This window comes from Caretta caretta, chromosome 10 (assembly GCF_965140235.1).
Source record: "Caretta caretta isolate rCarCar2 chromosome 10, rCarCar1.hap1, whole genome shotgun sequence".
NCBI lineage: Eukaryota > Metazoa > Chordata > Testudines > Cheloniidae > Caretta > Caretta caretta.
The window spans coordinates 7,134,412-7,155,420 of NC_134215.1; the positions used below are offsets into that span (position 1 = coordinate 7,134,412).

General features: G+C 50.0%; 3 protein-coding genes across 4 annotated transcripts in view; 1 reads left to right on the plus strand and 2 right to left on the minus strand.

The window, feature by feature from the left end:
- Nucleotides 1-8,843, plus strand: part of SHMT1 (serine hydroxymethyltransferase 1) — a 24,274-nt gene extending 15,431 nt beyond the window's left edge. For both annotated transcript variants that reach the window (XM_048867889.2, XM_048867888.2), the window contains exons 6-12: nt 406-487; nt 1,199-1,411; nt 2,380-2,496; nt 3,779-3,901; nt 4,508-4,624; nt 6,750-6,860; nt 7,525-8,843. In XM_048867889.2, coding sequence (XP_048723846.1) covers nt 406-487; nt 1,199-1,411; nt 2,380-2,496; nt 3,779-3,901; nt 4,508-4,624; nt 6,750-6,860; nt 7,525-7,697 — 936 coding nt within the window. In that variant the 3' untranslated portion in view covers nt 7,698-8,843. The remainder of the gene's footprint in view (nt 1-405; nt 488-1,198; nt 1,412-2,379; nt 2,497-3,778; nt 3,902-4,507; nt 4,625-6,749; nt 6,861-7,524) is intronic.
- The window catches only part of LOC125644249 (chemerin-like receptor 1), a 25,756-nt gene extending 12,323 nt beyond the window's left edge, over nt 1-13,433 (minus strand). Inside the window, exon 1 of the mRNA XM_048867894.2 lies at nt 13,345-13,433. The gene's annotated coding sequence lies outside the window, so the exon portion shown is untranslated. The remainder of the gene's footprint in view (nt 1-13,344) is intronic.
- On the minus strand, nt 8,701-20,758 carry SMCR8 (SMCR8-C9orf72 complex subunit). The gene is made up of 2 exons (XM_048867887.2): nt 17,675-20,758; nt 8,701-14,214 (listed from the first exon to the last, which is right to left on the minus strand). Exons 1-2 carry the CDS (start codon nt 20,020-20,022, stop codon nt 13,761-13,763), a joined length of 2,802 nt encoding a protein of 933 aa, XP_048723844.2. The 5' UTR covers nt 20,023-20,758; the 3' UTR covers nt 8,701-13,760.
- Between the last annotated feature and the right edge of the window lie 251 nt (nt 20,759-21,009).

Sequence of the window (21,009 nt, forward strand, 5' to 3'; positions counted from 1 at the left end):
ATAGTTACTAGGCTATTAATGACTGACCTTGGGCTCTGTGTTCTCAGAGAACAGATGGGGGCCAGTTGCTCCCTCCCGCACTTGGTAACGACTTGCTGGGTGAAGTCACGGGGTCCAACAGCTGACTCGACCTGTGGTTCTTTAATGGAGGATGCCAGGGAGATCAGACCATGGCTGTGCAGAAAGCCAAGCAGGAGATTCTCTGACAACCCCAGGGAGCAGGGAATAGCCACTGCAGACCCGTCATGGAGCCACCGTCATTAACCCTTTAACTCTACGAGGGCTTCACGGGAGAGCTGGGGTGGGCAGTGCTGCAGAGCGAGATGTAGCTGTCTCTCCTCTAAGGCTAGAGAGACATCACATGGTGCTTACCCTTCATGTCTCTTCTTGTTGCTCCCTTACCAGGTCAGTCCCAACACTGGCTATATCGACTACGACCAGCTGGAGGAGAACGCCCGTTTATTCCACCCAAAGTTGATCATAGCAGGTAAGCGGCTGGGGAAGGAAAAGCAGCTGTCGGAGGCTCTGGGCAGCAGGTAGAATCTGTTCAAAATCCTTTCCTCTAGGCTATTGAAAGATCCCAGCCACAGGGCTTAGTCACTGGCTAGACACTCGGGAGCAGTGTGGCAAATTTCAGCAAACACGCAGCATCCTGCCTTATGTTCCGAGCTGCCTCTGTCCTGATACTGCGGCGACTTGGGGAGGGGGCCTTGTAGTTAGAACAGGGGACTAGGAATCAAGATTCCTGTGTTCTGCCACCACCAGCGCATTGCGTGGCCACCAGCAAGTCACTCACCCCTCTCTTCCCATCTTCAGGCTCCGCAGGGATGCACTGGTTTGGATCAGTGAGCCCAAGGACTCTGGGAGGCAGTTCAGCAGCTGCTATGTTGGTGACCCAGTGTCTGTCTCTCCCTAATGGGCAGTCAGGCTTTTCCTGCCACTTGTCTCACCCTGGCCTCTTACAGCCAAATCCTGGGCCCCTGCCATGGTCTGGCTCCTGGACTTCGAAATATTTCCTCCGTGTGGTCTTGTGCTAGGAGAGCTGCCTGACTAATTACCCAGGCTTTGGGTGGGTTGTACAGCCATGCTGCCGCGGCTACGCCACCATTGATGCATAAGTTAGCTCCATTAGAACTAACTCAGGGGTGTCAATCACACAGTAGACACACCCTGAGGCTGGTGTTTTCTCCTGGCCTAGGCGTCAGCTGTTACTCGCGTAACCTGGACTACGCCCGCATGAGGAAGATCGCGGATGAGAACGGAGCTTACCTCCTGGCCGACATGGCCCACATCAGCGGCTTGGTGGCAGCCGGTGTGGTGCCGTCACCATTTGAACACTGTGACGTTGTGTCGACCACGACTCACAAGACGCTGAGAGGCTGCCGGGCCGGCATGATCTTCTATAGGAAAGGTTTGGGTCATGGAGCGAGCAGAGGATGAAAGGCTCCGGGTTGGGCCGGGTGGGCCATTGGGGACCTTTGAGCTAGTGTGGAATAGGAGCCAAGGCTGGTGCCTCTTCCCTCTGGCTGGCAGGAACCATGGAAGCAAAGCTTGCAGCTTTCAGAGAAGGGGAAAAAGGGCTTGTCCTTCCCATTGCTGTATTAGATCCCCAAACGGATATAACGAAGTCCCAGGCTGCATGTGGTTAGTGATGCTCCCAGGGTGGAGCTGGACAGATTTATCATCACCCTCTCGCAAAGCTTCTCAGTCTGGGTTCCTCGGCTCTGCCCAGCCAGGCTTCCCTCTCTGCTCTCTCTTCCCTCCACCCTGAGCCTGGCTTTGCCAATGAATCCCAGTTTGCCATTCCCTTGAGATCTCTTCCATGCTGCCCCCTGCCTGGCCCTCCCTGCCTAGGCCAGCTCAGTTCCCTGTACGGGGCTGGGTCAGGGGCAGCAAGGATTGAACAGGGGGCTGTGGATTTTAAGGCTTGAGCCTCTATTGCCTGAGCTAAAAGATCTACCTTCGTCCGGCAAGGCTGTCGCAGGCTCATCAGCCTCAGGCTGTGGACCCCGTCACCCCTTAAAGGGGCCAGAGCACCAAAGAGTGGGTTACACATTCACCTTTCCTCATTCAAATCCCTCCTCAGCTCACTCCTTCTGCCAAGCCCACCACCCTCCTCTCCCACTCCTGCCTACCACCAAGCTGGTGCCCACCTATTCTGGTGCGCTTTGAGTTTGCAAGTTCCACAGGCCATAGCAGGCTCTGCACAGCTCCAAGCACACTGCTGGGGCGCAGTGTTGTGCTGTCCTGACTCCAGTCACGACAGAATTAAAACGAGACTGATTAAACCCACCCAGGTATAGAACATGGGGGAAGTCGCATGAAGAACAACGAGTGAGCTGGGCCCCATAGACAGTGACCATCCCCCTTCCCTCCTAGGAGCTCGCAGCGTGGATCCCAAGACTGGCAAGGAAATTCCATACAACCTGGAAAGCCCCATCAACCAGGCCGTCTTCCCAGGGCTTCAGGGAGGGCCTCACAACCATGCCATTGCAGGTAGGGGCCCCGGAGGGCTGCTCAGTGGCTGAACTTTAGCGCTGCACCACCACGCAGGGCTGGGGGGTTTCTAGTTCCAGCCAAAATTGCAGGGCTTGAAGCAGGAGAAAATGCACTTTTTGCTTAACAGTGCTCCCTGCAGCTGACGGCCAAAGGGATATTTGGCTCCATGTGGGAGTCCCAGCTGGGTCACACAAGCTGGGGAGGCAGGGCCCAGTGCAGGGTCCCATGGATGAAGTGTTAAGGATGAGTTTGCAGCCCCCCTGGGACCAGCACCCAGACAAGAGTTTGGAGCCGCCCTGCTGCCCAGTATTCTGCTGGTCTCTAGTACTGCCTCTTACCTTGTACCATCTGGGAGCTAAAACTCCAGTATTGAAGGTGATCAAGGCTGCTGGCAGTGCATGGGGATATGAAGGTCAAGGGCTGGCAACCCAGGGCTGACCTTACTTCCATAGGCAGGCCTCAGCATGAGAGAGGGGAGCCCGGACTTCCTGTCATTCTGGGTCAGATTCCTCTCTGCCTCTTTCCTCAGCTGTACCATGGTCCCACAGTTCGGAGGGAGGGAGGATTAGTCAGTTTGCAGCGAGCTTTGAGATCCTCTGATAGCCAGCACTGAAGAACAGCAGAGTATCATCCTCTGGCTGGAACCCTTCTCCCCTGGCCGAACCCCTCCTGTTAATCAGCAAGAGCAGCTTTTTCTCTGTGGATTCCCACATTCCTCTCCCTATTGATAGAAATAGGCAGCAGGTGATTTTCCTCGAATTGGGAGAGTCCAGATCCACGTCTTGGTATTCAGTGCTGAGGTGGGGGAAAGATACCACACATTCGAACCCTCTGGCCACTGCGCTGGAGAAATCTGAAATCCCACTGTAGAAACATCCCCCGGCTATGGGCCCGTGACTCTGACGCATCAGACCATTGGGCATCAGCTAGTGAGATTTTGGCAGCTGTATAATGGAATTAAATTCCACCGTGGGGTTCACAAGCCCTTGTGCCTCTCACTAGAACTCGTCGTAAGACACAGCTAGCGTAAACGTGGACTGTGCAGCACTGACGGCCAACAGGCGCTTTGTGTGGCGAAGAACAGCTCTGGGACATTGCATTGCTGTGTCTTTAAAGCCTTCTAGCTGTTATTCTAGGCCTGGCTTGGGAAGGATCGTTCCTCAGCTTTCCAGGCCAGGGTTTCGTTGTCAATGCTCCAGGTCACTGCTGAGCCCAGGCACGGAGCAGCCTGGCTTCTTGATGCTAGCATAGAGACGTAACGCTTTTCCTTTCTGCCCAGGAATCGCTGTCACTTTGAAGCAAGCCATGACCCCGGAATTCAAAGCCTATCAACGGCAGGTTGTCGCAAACTGCCAGGCACTGTCTGCCACTATGATCGCACTGGGCTACCATGTCGTCACTGGTAAGGATGACTACTAGGCATCCACTGCATTTCCTCCTGAAAATGAGGCCGTTTCTGTTGCCTAGGGCCCGATCCCAACCCTAGTGAAGGCCACAGACTCCCGCTGACTCCGGCTCAGGCTGGATTGGGATGGTTATAGAAAGGGCCGGAGCTCTGTTATAACACAGCCTTTTAGGATACAAGTGCAGGTAGATCTTCCTCCGGCCACCCATCTGGGGAGAGTTTGAGCGCAGAGCTTGGCATGCAGAAATGATACAGGCGTCTAATACGTTGTTGTGGCCCGAGCCATAGACACAGCAGCAAACCTCAAGCCAATAAGGAGGACACAGTAGCTACTAGGCCTGTTTCCTTTAGACTCCGGATAGTTCCTGTTCTCCTAGCCCTCCCTGTGCTGGAGCACTTCCCTGCCCCATGGCAGGCTGCTCCACCACCCTGTGGCCCAACTCTTGCTCCCCGCAGTCCCGGGCAGCACTGTGGTTGTAACGGCAATGGTCAGTGGGAGTAGGACTGAGCCTAAGCGCTTAACTTCCAATATCCCAGCCTCAGCGCCTTGACTTCCAACGCACTAGATTGTGTCCATTTCACGTCCTTGTATTCCTCTCCCAGGTGGGTCTGACAACCACTTGATCCTCGTGGACCTGCGCAACAGAGGGACAGATGGCGGGAAGGCTGAGCGGGTGCTGGAAGTCTGTTCCATCGCCTGTAACAAGAACACCTGTCCTGGTGAGGAGGTCCTCTCTCAACTGACTGCTTAGCCAAGTTTGTAGTTTCACACAGGTTGCAGCCTGCTTCAGGGCAGCACCCAGAGAGCTGGGGTTGCTCAGGATCCCTGGGGAAACGGGGCCACTTTGCTAAGTGCCAAAAGACAGATTTAGGAGCCTTATCTTTAGGGCTGCAGATCTGAGCGTCTTGGCTGACAATTGAGTGTTGCTGGCTTGGCAAGCTGTGTTTGGCCCCCGAGTGGCCACACTTAGAACTGTTTTAATCAGTGAGGGGAAGAGACTTCATTGAAGGAAGAGGTAGGGTCAAGCCAAACAAACCTCCTCTCACTTGAGAAACCTGCCCTTGGTGGCGGGGCCAGATCTCTGCTCTGGGGTAAGATCCCAAGAGGAGGAAGGTCTGAGGCAGGCAAGGTTTCCTACAGCGTAAGGACTGAAAAGGGGCCGGTGGCTCTGTTCTCTGTGTGTTCTGCTGAAGGCTGGAGACCCACCAAGGACAGCACCGGGGAATGTTTCTTCAGTATGACTAGGTTTTCCTTTCCCAGCGTTAACCCCTCACCTCCCTGTGCCCTTGGGGTTCTCACTTGTGGGCTTGTTCTCTGGTAAGCACTTTGGGTAGATTTACTCTGAAGTATTGTTGGTAAAGCTAAGATTTAGTCCTGGGTACTTTTAGTAAAAGTCATGGACAGGTCACTGGTAATAAACATTCACAGCCAGTGACTTTTACTATAAATACCCATGATGACTAAACCTCTGCTCCTGGGGCCCTGCTGTTCTGGGTGGCCCCTGCTCTAGGGGTGGGGGCTGACTGCCCCTGCTGGCCCGTTGCTCCAAGTCACCTAGGGACTGCTCTCCCGACAGCCCTCAGGGCTGCCCCCAGGACATGCTTGGGCATTCCCCGCGATTGCTGCCCTGGCTGCCCCTGGACTGTGGCTGCTCAGGCCGTCCCTGGGGACGGCTGTACCGGCCGCTGCTCAGGCCATCCCTGGGGCCGCCCAAGCAGTGGCTGGCCCCAGGGAGGGTCCTGGGGTCAGCTGCACCTGCAGAGGTCGTGGAAAGTCTTGGAATCCGTGACTTTCCACAATCTCCATGACAGAATCGCAGCCTTAATTTCTGGATGAGCCAGCTTCACACTGATGCGTTTGGTCTGTGGCCGCAGACCGTGCCGCAGTTCCATGCCTAGGACCAGTTCAGGAAGCTGAATTCAACTCTTCTTCTCTGCCTCCTGACCTTGGAAACACCCGGCCCCTCAAGTTCCACACCCGGCAGGGGTAATTTAGGCTTTACTCTAAGTTCTCTGGTGCATGTGCCAGGGGGGCATTAAACCAGCACATGCCTAGCTCCTCTGCAGACAATCCCATATTAGAGTACTTGTTTGCCTGCTGACCTCACCCCAATTACCCCTCTGCCCTCCGCTGCATTGCGCTACACTCCACCCCTGAAGTGGCTGCATTTCCATGCTGGAGCTGCCTGTATAAAAGGGACTACATAACCATGTACTATTTAAGCAGGTGCTCTTGCTCTCTCCATGTCTGATCAGTGTGTCAAACCAGTGGGATTGGGGGAAGCCTGTAGGTGCAGGAGCTTTGTAGGCTGGAAGCAGGGGCAGGCTTCTCTCCCAGCCTCCATGCTGCTGACAGCGAGTCTTAGAATGCAGCGGGGAGACTCACCTCACGGCCTTGCTGGCTGGAGACATTTCCTGTGGGGAGCATGGGGGCTGCTCTTCCTTTCCTTCTTAAGCTCTGGTTCATGCTGGGGCTGAAAGGGAATTGGCACTGGCTGATCAGGACCTGGCTTGCTGTTCCCACCAACCCAACGACAGTTAAATGTACCTCTTCACTGTTGCTTCCAGGCGATTGGCAAGGTCACGGCCAAGTCTTGGGGCTGTAAACCTAGAGGCCAGTGGCTTTCCTGTTTCGCCATGCAGCCTCCTTATGAGAGCTGGGCAGAGAGGCGCATGTGGAAAACCCCAAACCAAGCCAGAGAGAGCTCTAAGATGAAGGATCCCACCCTCCTGCCTCTCCCCCCGAAATAACTCCAGCTAAGACCACTGGTCATGGGACTAAGCTTGCTCCTTCCAGTAGTGCTTGTGGGAGCATGGTTCTCCTGACAGAGTCCTTTTGACACAGGTGACAAGAGTGCCTTGCGCCCAAGCGGCCTGAGGCTTGGGACACCAGCTTTGACCTCCCGGGGATTCCGGGAAGAGGACTTCCAAAAAGTAGCTCATTTCATCCACAAAGGTAAGGCTGAGGCTGCTGCGCTTGGCTGAGCAAGGAGGAGCTGTGGCTCCAGCAGGTTCCAGAGCAAAGGTTTCTGCTGTAGAGGCCTAAGCCAGCTCCTCTTGTGACTCTGCTGATTACACTGGGAGTTGGACCACGCCCTGGGTGAACACTAGATTTCAGTGTGGCTCTACTGAACTGAAGGATCCTGGCCAGTCCCTGTGCTGTGTCCACTCCTAATCTAACTTGCCCATTTTCCAACTCCAAGGAGCTTTCCGAACGGTTGGTGCCACAGACTCCCCTTTGGGCCTGTAGTAACCTGGCTCTAATGGTGGCTGCTGTGATGCACTCAGGCCTGCTCTCTGGGCGTCACCCCGTGGTGGGAACAACCACACTTCCGCTGAGAGCAGCGGATCCCATGCAGGCTAGGCCCAGCGTCCTCCTGACTCCTCCCAGTTGCATTTGCTAGAAGAAGGCGTCTTCAGCCCACCAGCATGGTGCACGGCAGCAGGGCTGGCAGAGCTTTATGGGAGCAGGATACAGCCTGCGCCATGCATTCAGACCCAGTCTCCCCTCCAGTGGCAGGGGCTGGAGAGCTAACGGGTTTGCGTTCCGTGGGCTACAGGGAGGGAACGACTGTCAGTCTGAGCCGCCCTCTGGCAGCATTAACCAATCGTCCACACAGGGATAGAGCTGACGCTGAGGATTCAGAACGACATGAGCCCCAAAGCGACGCTGAAGGAATTCAAGGAGAGGCTGGTGAGCGATGGGAAGTACCAGGCGGGTCTCAAGTCTCTGAAAGAGGAGGTGGAGACCTTTGCTGCTGCCTTCCCACTCCCTGGCCTGCCTGTCCTTTAAAACAAGGCAGCAGCTGCACCCAATCCAGAGCTACCAGAGAGCTCTGGGGAAGCAAACTGGGATTGCGGTGCATCCACATCCACTAGGAAAGCATCTGTTGCCATCTGACAAGCCAAGGGAACTAAGCGAAATGTCACTCCCCCCGCCCCCACTTCTGTTAACCTCCTCTCTCCTCCTCTTTGTAATTTGTTCCCACAAGGCAGATGGCTTTTAAAAAAATTTAATTTTTTACCCACCTCTCCCCCTAGGCTACCCCTGTAGGGCGCTGCCCCACACTTGTGGGCACGACCAAGGGGCTGGTAAGCCTCCCTTTAGGAAAGGGGTCCTTTTCTAGTAACTGTGAACAGTGCAGCACTTAACCCTTTTCAAAGGATTGAAATTGGCACCTGATATTTAATAAATCAGCTGCTTTTGTAATGAGGACAAACAGGATAGCTCTAAAGTCCAATTTCTGACAGATCTGCAAAAGGTGCTGATGCATCCCCACCTCCCACTGGAGTCAAGGGGGGCTGCAGATGCTCAACTTATAGCTAGCATACTTCCAAACTACTGATTAATGGAATGCATGAACAGGCATTGCTCTGAGCCAGGGATCTATGCTATATTTTAAAGAGAGTCTCAGCAACATAAGCTGTTATATTCAGATTTCCCATGGGAGCCACTTAACATACAGTCACATTTTGTATTTAAAGGTTGCAGTAGGAAAGCATCAGACTTTACTACCTTAAAATATGTCTTGCTAGTTTCAGAATAGCTAATTCAGCCTTCCACAATCCCCCTCTCCATGGGAGAGAAACTCTGACAAGCAAGTCTCCATTGTAATCATGATTGGCAAACATACTAGTCCAGGTGCAGTTTTGCAAGACTGAGCTACTGAAAGAAACACGTTTCTGGTGCTTTTATGGCTCCAAAGCACACACCACAGACTTCTCCTATTCATCAACGTTTTCAATATTTCAAGCTACCACGTCCGGTCAGTTTTTCAAACATCTGAGCCCAAAGCTTCGTTAGGACCATTTTTTAATAAGCACAGTCAGATTAGAATGTAACCACAATGTATGACAAGAATAAGCTTTAAAAAATACAACCAACTTTTTCTGAATTTCAAAAATATCTGAACCCAAATAAATAATTTTTTTAAAAGTACATTTCTCCTACGATTCATTTGGTGTTAACATCGGTTAAGCTCTTGTGCAGCCACACCTACATCACTACACACATTACAATATGCAGCTTGGATTTCTTCCAGGTGACACTCGGTCTAGCTATTGATGCAGGTGCTCTGTACCCAGGTACAGACAAGGAACTTGACATGCAGTAATAAGATATGATGCTTTAAAATAAGACGAGAATTCATCACAGCCTACTCACCGCTCTCAAAGACAGGTCTTAGCCCAGCCCCATTCATCTACTGACCTACCCTGCCCAGAGGCCAGATACCCTGTGCTTCTGCCTTCCAGCTAAAATGCATCTCTCACAACCAGTATGTAATAGGTTTATGATTTCTCAAGCTATGGTAGCAGGTTCTAGGCTCTCATTTTAAAACGTCTTGGCAGTCCAGTCTTTTCTCTGTCGCTGGCTGGCTAAGGCTACGTCTACACTTAAGACACTACAGTGGCAAAGCTATAGTGATTCAGTGTAGACACTACTCAAATGGGAGGGGTTCTCCCATTGCTGTAGCTAATCTACCTCCCTGAGAGGCAGTAGCTAGGTCGACGGAAGAATTCTTCTGTCGACCAAGTAATTTTTCACACCCCTGAGACGAAGCTATGCCAATGTAAGCCCTTGCGTAGCACTAATCACTCGGGGTCCAGTGGACTACAGGAGCTCTGTATTTCAGGACCAGCCTCCTTCGCAGCTCACTGAATTTCCAGTTCTAACACTTGTTCTAGCTTTTCACTGGGACGGTTGGCTTTTGTAACTGCTGTAACCCAACAGCAGCCCCCTGCCATCCATTTGGGGCCCAAGGCTCCCAGGCACTGAGTCTGAACATGAGTTGGGCACTCAGTATCTTGCACAATCAGGCTTTCTGACCACACTGAGTCCGCTGCCTAATGAAAACCGAGAACATCATGCAATGCACAGTCCTCAGTCAGTCCTACAGGCTTTCAAACCCCAGCCACATGTCCAACCCCTTAAAAAGTGATCTATTACTATTGCCATAGCACAGGCAGAGCTTCCCTCTTCTAGTTTAAAGGCAAAACAGCTCTTGAGCTGCTTAGAAATGATTGCTACTGGCTTAAGGTAAATCTGAGCACTATTCTCGGAGAAACAGAGCTGGTAGAGAATTAACATCACCTCCCTCCGTATGGCTGACCATCCTAATTGTTGTATCTGAAAGCATGAGGCTAGGGTAATTAAGAGTGCAAGCCAACAATACATCTTCAAACACGGGAAGTTAGAGGACAGTAATTGCAACCTGCTGTCCTGGCTAGTCATGGAAGGCCACGGGAGACCTTTGCTCTGATGAATTCTCATGTGGGGCTTACAAACCACGTCTCCCTGACACAGACAACACAAAAATAGGAAGTGGACCCACAGCCAGCCATGCAACGTGTCGTGGGGTGCATGCTGGTGGCACTCACAGAAACACAATACGACACTGGGTCTGCAGGCTTTCAGAGGGAGAGACCTCATTTAGTAATGTACAGCAGCAGCCACTAGCCAGCAGGGTCTGGTACCACGCCCGGTCTAAAGAGTGTGGCTGACTCTCAATAGGCACTGGTGTCTTACCTTGGCCTTTTCAGCGTAAACCAGTTACTAACATGCATGTCAGGATCAGCAGTGGGGACCATTAGTATTACGGTCCTAATTAACGAATGGTTCCTGATAGCTGAAGGTATTGAGGCAACATGGTTAAGGACCAGGTAAAGTCTTAAAGTGCCTAAGCAAGGATTCTTACAATACGGTAAGTCCATAGACTCTGAAAGTTTTCAATCAAGAGAGGCAACTTCTAAGAGTTGTCTCAACTTTCCAACCACCGTCAGCCAGTTCAGGCTTCCCCCCTCACTGTGGATGAAAGGAAAAGGGAATCACAAGCAACAAGGATCTACCAATTCAGGTTTAAGATCCACTCCAGCTGTGCCTACCTACTTTCAGTGGAACAGCCTCTGTTTCCTGAAGTGTGTTTATCTGCACTGCTCGCTCAACGTTAAAACAAATAAAAGTTGCGTGTAGCATAGGGGTCTCTCTTAATCAGGAACAAAAGGGGCCGGTCAAATGGTCCAGGATCACCCCCAAAGTGGGGGAAGATTCTGAAATTAAGAAGAATTGCATTGCGATAGGTAGCTCAGAGGAGCGAGACTGGTGGAAGCCCAACTGTTGCTAACCCCACCTTGCAGAACATTAGACCCCGATGCAGTTTTGCACATAGAGAAAAATGAGAATCTTCATTCACCACCTTAGGAGTCTGATTAAACAAAGTACAGATGAAGGCTGCTGTAACTAGAAAGTCCCATAATATTGTATCCTGCAATCATCACCAGTCCTGCTCCACTGCTCTGAGCTGTCAGCTAGGGAGAGACAAAAGTCTCCCAGGACTTAAGTATGTCTTACCCTCCTCACTCCCGATTAGCGTCAGGTTATTTTTCAGTACAAAGATGAGGTCTTGAGATGAATATATTTCCACTCAGTCAATTAATAGGCAGAGAGGTTACGACAATCATATTACCTGCATTATTCACTTAAGATCCCAGCTGTTCTTTTTCTACTTGGAATCTTGTCTAGGCTTGAGGTTATTAAGACACATCCTTGATTTAACAAGCAGTGGCTTCAGTCACCTAGTACATTACAGTGTTTTTATACAAGCATAAAAATAGCTTTCACTTAGCAGACCCAGTTCACATGCAGTAGCTGCATACAGGCAGTCACATTTAGAATCTGAAAAAGAGAAGTTCTTTAAACACGCTTTTCAAATGTGCAAACCATTCTTCAGTGTGGTGTGCAGAAACATGTAAAGCTGACGTGACACATGCATACACTGCTCAACCCTTCAGCAAAAGGCTACTTTGCACTGGCTCCTGACGGCATGCTAAAAATCACAAGTAACCACCAACTTTAGTGAGCCTGTGGTAACTCACTATTTCCTGTTTGACCTGGTCTCACTGTAAGCCATCAGTTGTGATAGTAACACTTAAAACAGTCGTCCCTCCCCATTGCTTCCCCCTGGCCTGCTTCAGTACAGTCTCAAAGACGTTTCTGTGTGTGACGAGGAGTCAGTGTTACAGCACTATGGATGCTAGGAACATTCAGTGCAATATTCCTCTAAGGAGCCTCTCTTTGTTTGGGATGCATGTTACATAATAGCGCAGCCATCGCGTCAAGTTTCAATGGAATCTAAAATACACTAACAAACCCAACACTCTGCATTGCAGCTTCCTCTGGTACATTAGAGAAATATACATTCAATTTCAGCACTGTCTCACATAATCACATTAGACAGAGGTTTAAAAAACACACACACATACACACACAATTCAGCTACTCTAGTAAAACCTATGTTCCCCCCGAATCAGATGAGAACAGTGCTAAAAAGAAATAAAACCAAGGGGATCTTTTCCACCAAGACTTTTCTCTCACGTAAAAGAACTTGGGGGGCTGGCATTGGATGTACTGCGGTACTCTCTAGCCAAGGGGTGGCAATGGAAGAGATGCATGACGGAAGCAGAGCATGAATCCTTCAGCACCCACCATAAAAACAATATGAAGGTTCTGGCACAGTTTGCAATGTGGGTGGAGCTTTGAAAGTCCTCAATATCCAACAAATAGGCTCAGTGAAATGCAGTACTGCATGCGGCATCCAGAACTACCCAATGGATGCTATGGGAGAGGTAGTAGAGAAGTTGCAAAGGCATGGCGTTAAAAATAAACAAACTTGGAGTGGTGAGACAGAGCCAGCAGCAGCACTTGCTGCCGCCATGCCTACACTCATTTTCCTATCCAATGCAAATCTAGCCCCCGACACAAAACTACAAAAGATAAAACATTCATTCCAGATCTCTCCTGAGTGCCTGCCCTAAGAGGCTCCTTGTCCCCATTCCTCCCTTTGCGTGCAGCTTCAGATGAGTTGCACTATTCGTTCTCTAAACTCTGAGAGAGCAACCAACAGGGGCCCTTATTGCTATTCAACTAGCATATTTCCTTCAAGGTTACACCACAGCAGTGCTGCAAAGTCTTAGCAAGCTTTAAAGACTTGTAGGTCTCCTTCCCCATCCCCAGGTCATCAAGAAAAGAGTATGCTGCAAATTAACAAGGCACAGTGCTCTACATTCACACTGAAGGGGGAGCCTCCGTGCAGTCTGAAGACACAGAAGGACTCCTTACACTTTTTCGTCTTCCAAAGCTGAGAAGTCAACAGAAGAATACATGCTTCGATCTCTAGCTCATAGGCTCAGCAACAATCAATTCCATGAACCATTAACAAGCACAGACAATGCAAAGGGGCACTGTAAATTATTTCATGTGGGCGGGTAATTTTTAGCCTCCATCATGCTTGGAAGCTTTAATATATAGAGATCAATATCACCCCCACACTTGGGCAAATGCATTTTGCTGTATATATAAAACAGTCGAAACCCCCAGGGCTCATACTTTACTCCTGTCTATGCACTAGCAACGCTGATGTCGCCAGGAAAATGCAAAGTTTTACCTTGAACATACAAGTTACCATGCACTGAGGGGACTGGACACTACTCGTCAGATGTCACCCCACAAGGATAGCCGACTTCTCCCACCCTCACTGCGTCATGAACATGAAAGGAATGGTGTTCTCAGTAAGGTTTTTAAAAGTTGACAGTGTCCCTTTAACATATAAAGATGGAGTGGCCAATATTTTTAGATCTCGTTTCTTTGCTGGGGTACAACACATCCAGTTCTCAGCTGCTGGGAGTCTCACAGAAATCAGGTTCCTTCAGACACAATGTTTTCTACACAGCAGACTCTTGCTTGCAAATATGTTGACTGCTTTGCATTCTTCCCGATATATCAGTTATTTGTAAATAGCCAAGTCAAGCACAGATGATCTTCATCAAAATCAGAGTCCATAGAAGGGCAGCCCAGATGATACTAAATTTTGTACAAAAAGCTGGGAACGTAGTCATATCTGAGCACAGGGTTAATAGCCCTGACAGGTTCCTGAATGTACTGCAATTTCAGCAGCTCTGCTAGGTACTGTACCACTTTGACATCTTCATTCACAAGTCCCAGATGAAGTTTCAGAAAGTTCATCCTGCGAGACACAATGGATTCCTCTGTTTCTGTCTCGTTGATGGGAAGGTGCAAGTGATGGCAGAAGGCATACAGGAAGGCCTTAGAACACAGCTGAGTTAGAATACTTTGGACGTGCATATAGTAGGTGCTGCCTCGTTTGATCTGAGTGCGGTGATCAGCAAGCATGGGCACCAGGGTTCCTTTATAAAGGGGGCAGCGTAGAGTCTTACTGTCTGCATCCAGAATGCTTATGTACCGGCTGTATCGACTCAAGGAGTGCAGCATATTAACACCAGCAGGGGAAACCACTCTGCAAAAGAGAAGAGAGATACAGCATACTAAGGAACACAAGGGAAGCTGTGAAACACTGACAGATGATACAAAGACACGATGTTTGTACAAACTAGATTGAAAGGTTTCATAAACTACAGCACGATCATCTTTAAGAGTAAACTTGTCACTTGGATTTGGTAGCAGAGATCGAACGTAGAGGAGCCTTTAAAGGTGTCCACAGTGAACCTTGGCTTACACTGAAATACTCCTGTGGGAATTCTGCGCCAAAAAATTAAAAATTCTGCACCAAAAAAAAAAAAATGATGTGTACAATATTTTAAAATTCTGTAAATTGTATTTGTCAATAAATAAATGTGACTCCAGCATGGCAGTGGGGAGCACATGCCACTGGCTGCACTGACGTGGAAGATCACCCTGAAGTCCCCACCTCCCGCAGTATAAGGACTTGGCCGTGAGGCTGCACCTGACCCTGATACAGTGCAAGGGCTGGGCCTGCCCCAGAAACATCTCGGGGCCCTGCCCCTCTGTGCCAGGCACACCTGTTGTGGGTGGGCAGGCTCAGCCCAGCAGGATCCAAGTGTGGAGAGGTTTAGTGGGGGGGATCCAGGTGTGGGGTGAGCGGTTTCTATGTGGGGCAGTCTGGGTGCAGGTGGCTCCGTGGGAGATCTGGATGCACAGGGGCTCATTGTGGGGTTCCGGGTGCAGGGGCAATTGGGACTCTGCAGGGGATCCGGGTGAAGGTGGTTGGGGCTCGACGGGGGGGTCTGGGTGCTGGCGGAGTGGGGCTTGATGGGGTGGCGGTCCAGGTGCAGCTGGTTGGGGCTCAGTGGGGTGTGGGGCTCATCAGAGGGGTCCAGCTGTAGGGTGGTAGGGCTTGTCAGGTTCAGGGTTCGATGGGCTGCTTAACGGGGAAGCCCCAGCTGCTGCCAAGGGGATACCGCATGCCGAGCTCCTGCTGCCCACCCATGATTCCCCTATTCCCTTTTCTTCTCCATCCCTCTCCCCTCACTCCTACATTCCTCTGCCCCTGTCCTGTTCCACCCCCCCGCCTTCCTTCCCACTGCCTCTTTCCCCCACCCCCTCGATCCCCCCTTCCCTCATTTCCCCCACCTCAGGCACTCACTGCTGCACAAGAAACAGGAAGGCTCCCAGCACAGAAAAGAATTGCAAAACTAGCACTAGGACCCAGGAGACAGCGTTCAGCTGCAGAGTCAGCGGAGCAGAGATGTAGCCTCCTTCCTTCAGCTGGGCAGCTCTGCACTTGCAGAAATGGGAGGGGGCAGGGGGAGGATAACCCTGCATGCCTCGCCTCTGTTGAGGGGGGGCAATCCCCCCAAAAAACCCTGCACCTATGGTAGTCCCCCTTCCCCAGGCAGCTTTTTGGAAGGGAAACACAGGAATTCTGCGGGGAGCGGGAGAGGTGGTAGATAGGAAGTCAAGTCACTACTATCCAGGGGCATGCAAGAACTAAGAAGAAATTGCTGGTGAATAGACGCAAATACTGCTACAACCGTTCCCTACTGGAAGTGAAGGAATAGCCTTTAGGGGTCCCCTTTCCAACAGTGCCCCCTGTCCCCCAGAATTATTTTTACTAGATAGTTGCTTTGATATTGATGAAACTCTACTTGTAGAGAAACTTTTTGTAAACAATCCTTAGACAAGAGAGTTCCACTACAGAGTCCGGGCCTTTCTCGCCGAGATGCAAAGTCAAAGGACATTCACAACAAGCAGTCACCTAACAAGGACTAACAAGTGTATGTGATTTAACCAAGATAATCATAACCCTAAGACAACTCTGCCCAGTGCTCCCAATTCTGCATGGTTAAGGTCACCTTGTCGGGAGAGGCGCACCCCAACCTCATACCAGAGGAAAGAGTTGCTGATCTGTAACAGGGGGTACTAGCCATCCCTCCAAACTCTAATCTCAACCCAGACACAAAAGCCAGAGCACAGTAGTAACTGGTAGCACAGTTAAAGAACTGTCATTTTGACTTACATGGATGTTTGAATAAATGTACCATTCAAGATGATTTAATAATTCAGAGCTTCTGGGTAAAGCAAAAAAAGCACAAACAATTCACCAGGCAGATTTCTGCATTTTGATTTTTTTTTATGCTAAAAAACTGCCTATTCTAGTGGAAATTATTGTAACTAAACTCTTAGCATTATAAACTTTGATCTATATTCTCTGTGGGCAAGAGTGACAGTGCAAACTTTCTAGAACACAGCTTCATTCTATAAAGGTAGGAAATGCAGCAGGCAAGAGCACTGTTGTATAGCTGGTTTTATATTGTAGCAAACAAAGTAATACCGTACGTTTTAAGAAGCGAATAATCAGATTTTAGAAATATCTTACAGCCCCAGGGAAACCCTCTTCCAGTGCTGCTTTTCCACAGAATATCTTCACCTACAGCTGAAGTTGCCCAATAAGCCAAACTGTCGTTTGAACCTTGCAGCACATGGAGCAATTTGTGCCTGTCATGCCAGTGCGGTTTCATCCTAAACACATTCCACTGTATTTAGACATCACCACAGGGCTCAGAACAGGACTTCTGCATCTCTCCCCATCACCTAACCCTAACCTAGGTTAGGTTGCTAATACACTGATACAAGCAGGCCACTTTCCCTCTAACTCAAACAACTGCTGTTGGTCAGATGTTCTAGCCTTTCATTTAATCGAAAGCACATTTCTAAATAAAAACGTAATGGAAAACTAAAGACCCAAAGGAGGACGGTTTAAAACAAACTTCAGCTAGAAGAAAAGCAAACTTTTACCCAAGAGGTTCCGACCCCTCTAGTGGGAACACAAGAACAATTCAAAGGGACACCTTAAAGTATTATGGCCCTGCTCCAGCAAAGCACTGGACCAATACACTTGCTTGAGTGCTTTGCTGGATGGGGCGGGTCTTTGGTATTTTAGCTGAATGATTTCCCATTGACTTTCAAAGGAATCTGATAGCTAACACCCAACAGAATGCACTGGAAGTTTAACACTTAAAAGGATTTCTAGGAAGGAAAGTATTGGAGGAAATACCACCCTTTACACCCGTGGTCCCCAAACTGTGGGGTGTGCCACCGTAGTGGGGCACAGAGGAACATTCTGGGGGGGGTGCAGCAGGTTCGGGCCAGCCCCTACAGGGGGCGGGGAGGGAGCGCCAACCAGCTCCAGCCCCAGCCCCAGCTTCAGCTCCTGGCCCCCACTGCTCCCGGCCCCTGGGTGGGGTGTGACATAAAAAGTTTGGGGACCACTGCCTTATACAGACACACATGTACACCTAACAAACAGAATGTGTAGCAACAAACCCCACCAAATGAAAGTGACTACAGAGGCGGGAGGGTTTGCTTACAGTATCAATTCCCCTTCAATACTTCCTTTTTTAATGTAAGAGGTCTCAAAAAAGGAACTATTCGCTTGGACCTCTTAACATTAATCAGCCCACGAATCTACTGTTTGAAGGAGATCTCTGTTAGTTTACCTCTGCAGTCCGATCAGCTTCCACTTCTGAAAATCCATGATATTCAAAGGGGAAGTGACCCAGTGCTTCACAGGCTTGGCATACACCCCACAATTAGGAACAAAGATGGAGAGAGCAGTCACAAGTTTCTTTACCATTGCTTCATCTTCCCCCAGCACTATTAGTGTCCTTCCACTGAGCAGAGAATATATTGCAGGGTGAGCAAAGGGATATTGCCTAATGAACTTCAAGGCATTCTGGCCAGCTTTTTTTTTGTGCCTTTCATTAAAGTGACTGAGAGGATGAGCAGGAGAAGGAGTCTTATCAGAACACGTGGATGCTGCACTGCTCACATAGCTTGTGGAGTCTGAGTAGTCATCCAGGCTAATTCTACTGGCCTCTTTACTGCTTAAGTAATGCGTATCAAGTTCATATGAAAGGAGTCCTCCTGAGACGTCATCATGTGAAGAACAGTCTGTGAAGTTCACATGAAATCCCTGATCCACCTGCCGAAATGGCTGTGGTGGAATACTGACCACACCATCATCATCAAAATGTTTATGTGCGAGGTCAGGTAGAGGCTCTAAAAAGTTTGGAGACTCTTTCCCAATACAACAGGCAGAATCAACTGGCAATAATTTCTCCTGTTCAGAATTGCCTTCCATCTCTTCAACGTTAGACGGATTTAAACTTGGGCTGACGTGAATACCTCGGCCTTCATCATCTGCATAAGATTCTTCATTAATGGCACTTGGGTAGCTTGCTTTAAAATCTTCAGGGATTAAAGATTCCGAAGGACACAAGCTGAGGACTTCAATGCTGTCCTCACTGATGGTCCTTCTGCCGACTGCCTTGCTCCTGACCACTTGTGGACTTGGGTGGATAGGCAAACTTGCCTGGCTCTCAGATTTTGTCAGAATAGCAGCAGACTTTTCTGTTCCCAAAACCTCAATGCTTTCACCGCTACTAATACTCCCTTTAATGTCTGCATCAAGGTATTCCAAATTCTCCTGGTCAAAACCAATAGGTTCAGTCACTCCTGGTTCTTGGGAATCTTCAATCTCCTGCTCCATCTTGATAGGTACAGACTCCACACTAGATTTGTAAGATTCCAAGCTGATTAACACTTTAGGAATTGGAGATTCTTCCAAACACTTCGTGTTGACAGTGTCTTGATTAGATCCCTGGCAACCACTGTACTGTTTTTCAGCTGGTTTTTCATCTAAAACAGACTTATCTTCAAAAAGAAAGTTAGTTATACTTTGCTGCTTTAAAAGGTCTTTACAGATCTGATTTGTCAAAAGGTAGCACACATCACCTCTAAATGTTTTCTCTATTTGATTTAACTGATCAAGAGTTTGGGTGAAAAAATAAACATCACAGAGTTCCTCCAAGGTTTTCAGCTTCTTGTCAAAACATTTGGCAGATTTTGCTTTGATGAGTTTAGGGGTGTAAGATGGCATCCGTGCATAAAGATGCATTTCACCAGGCTCATCAGGGTTAGCGGTAGTAGAGTCTTGATCAAAGCTTGCGTTAGCTTGATCCAATTCACACTCTGGCTCATATGGATGGAAATCAGAATTCTTCAGTTTTCTATAAGGATATGACCTGATTTGCTTTAACAGGTCTTGATGCTCAATAATGGACTTTTCAACACTTGCCAGTTCATTAGCTTTCTCAATGGCTTGGGTTGTATAAAATCCTTTGTCATTGGCTTTCTTCTGTATCTCTGTTTCATTGTGCAGTACAGTCCTGGTGTAATCAAGGTCTTTCAGTTTCTTTTCAAGTTCATTGGCAAAAGCTTTCCTGTTACCAGTCTTTAAGCACTCTGATGCTTTGGAGAACTCCGTAGAGAGCTCCTGAAACTGATGCATGATTTTGTGCTCGTCAGTTGAAATGTACGCCATGCAGAAAGGCCTCACAAAGCCTCTAGCTTCAAGGTCATAAAGAGTTAAATGATGCACATAAGCAAAAGCCCCTTCCTTGGAATCTCCCAACACCACTTTGGAATCCTCCACAAAGTTTAGCTTTGGGTAGGAGCATCCAGGAGGGTGCCCCACAAAGGAGGCTTGATAATCCACAGACATGATCCGGAGGGAAAAATAGTTCAGATCAAAAGTGCCAGAAACTTTGGCATCATCCGGGATGGTCAACAAAGGCTGCGGGCCCACTTGCTCTGAGAACTCAGAGATGAGAATGAAGTCCTTGGTGAACTTGGAGCCTGAAAACTTGGACCAGGGGTTGGCACCATGGTTAGCAAAGGGGAAAAGTGGCACAGAGTACTCCTCGGGCAGGGATGGTTCATTGTATGACTCCTCTTCAAACTCTTCCTCTTTGGTAAAAGCCACCACATCAGGGGCGCTGATCATATTTATAGGTGGAATGAAAGGACATGGAAAAGGGAACCCTTCCCCCAACCCAAAAAATGAAAAGATCAACCAGAACCCATCAAGAGAAGGATCCCTTCTGTCACTAAAGGAACTGCCTCCTTTCCCAAACCCTGTCCAGGGCTAAGGGCCTCCCACCTCAAGGTCTCTGGGGGGTGGAGCAGGAGGGGAGGGAGTCAGCCCTCCTCATCCAAGGTGCCTGGCAAGTTAGTTCCCCATCTCTTTTGGTTCTCAGTCCCCGGGATCAACTATTCCTCAGCCCCAGCCACGCACTCAGCACCCCTAGAGATCAGCTTCACGCCGTTTTCCAGGTACCCCTAATTCCCGCAGTCCTGGGGACTCAGTCTCAGCCTCTCCCCCCACCCCAGGTTCTCAGTCACGAGCCCAAAGGACCGGGTCCCCCACGCCCCGGGATGCCGGGGGCGGGCCCCCCCAGCCAGCTCCTCGCTCACGCTGGCGGCCTCCCGCCCAGGGCCGGTTCTCTCCCCAGTTCGGACACGGGCAGGGGCCGGCTCTTGCCCCGCCAGCTCGGGCCCTCCTTGCAGGCACGGAGGGCGGGCTGCTCCCCCGGCCCGGGGCCTCCTCCACGCCAGGCGCTAGCGCCAGCCGAGCCGCCCCGGCCCGCTTCCCCCGGGCTGGCGCTCGAACCAGGAACCGCCACTTCCCTCACAGGCCCCCCGGCCCGGCAGCCATCTTCCGATCACATGACCGTCCGGGCTGTGACCCCTGACCCGGAAATGGTTTCGGTTTTTGTGTGTGCGCCTGCGGGTTGCTCTGTGTAGTGTTGCCAGTGTAACCCTCCAGACGTTATTGAAAGCGTCGGCGGCGCCTCGCGGGCGGGAGCAGAAGCGAATCACCGTTTTCAAAATCGAAATGGCGCCGCGGGGCCTCTTGGGAGTTGTAGTTCTCGCCCGCAGCAAGCGGCGGTGTCACTTTGCGGCAAGGCGTAAAAATAGGTAAACGGCGCCC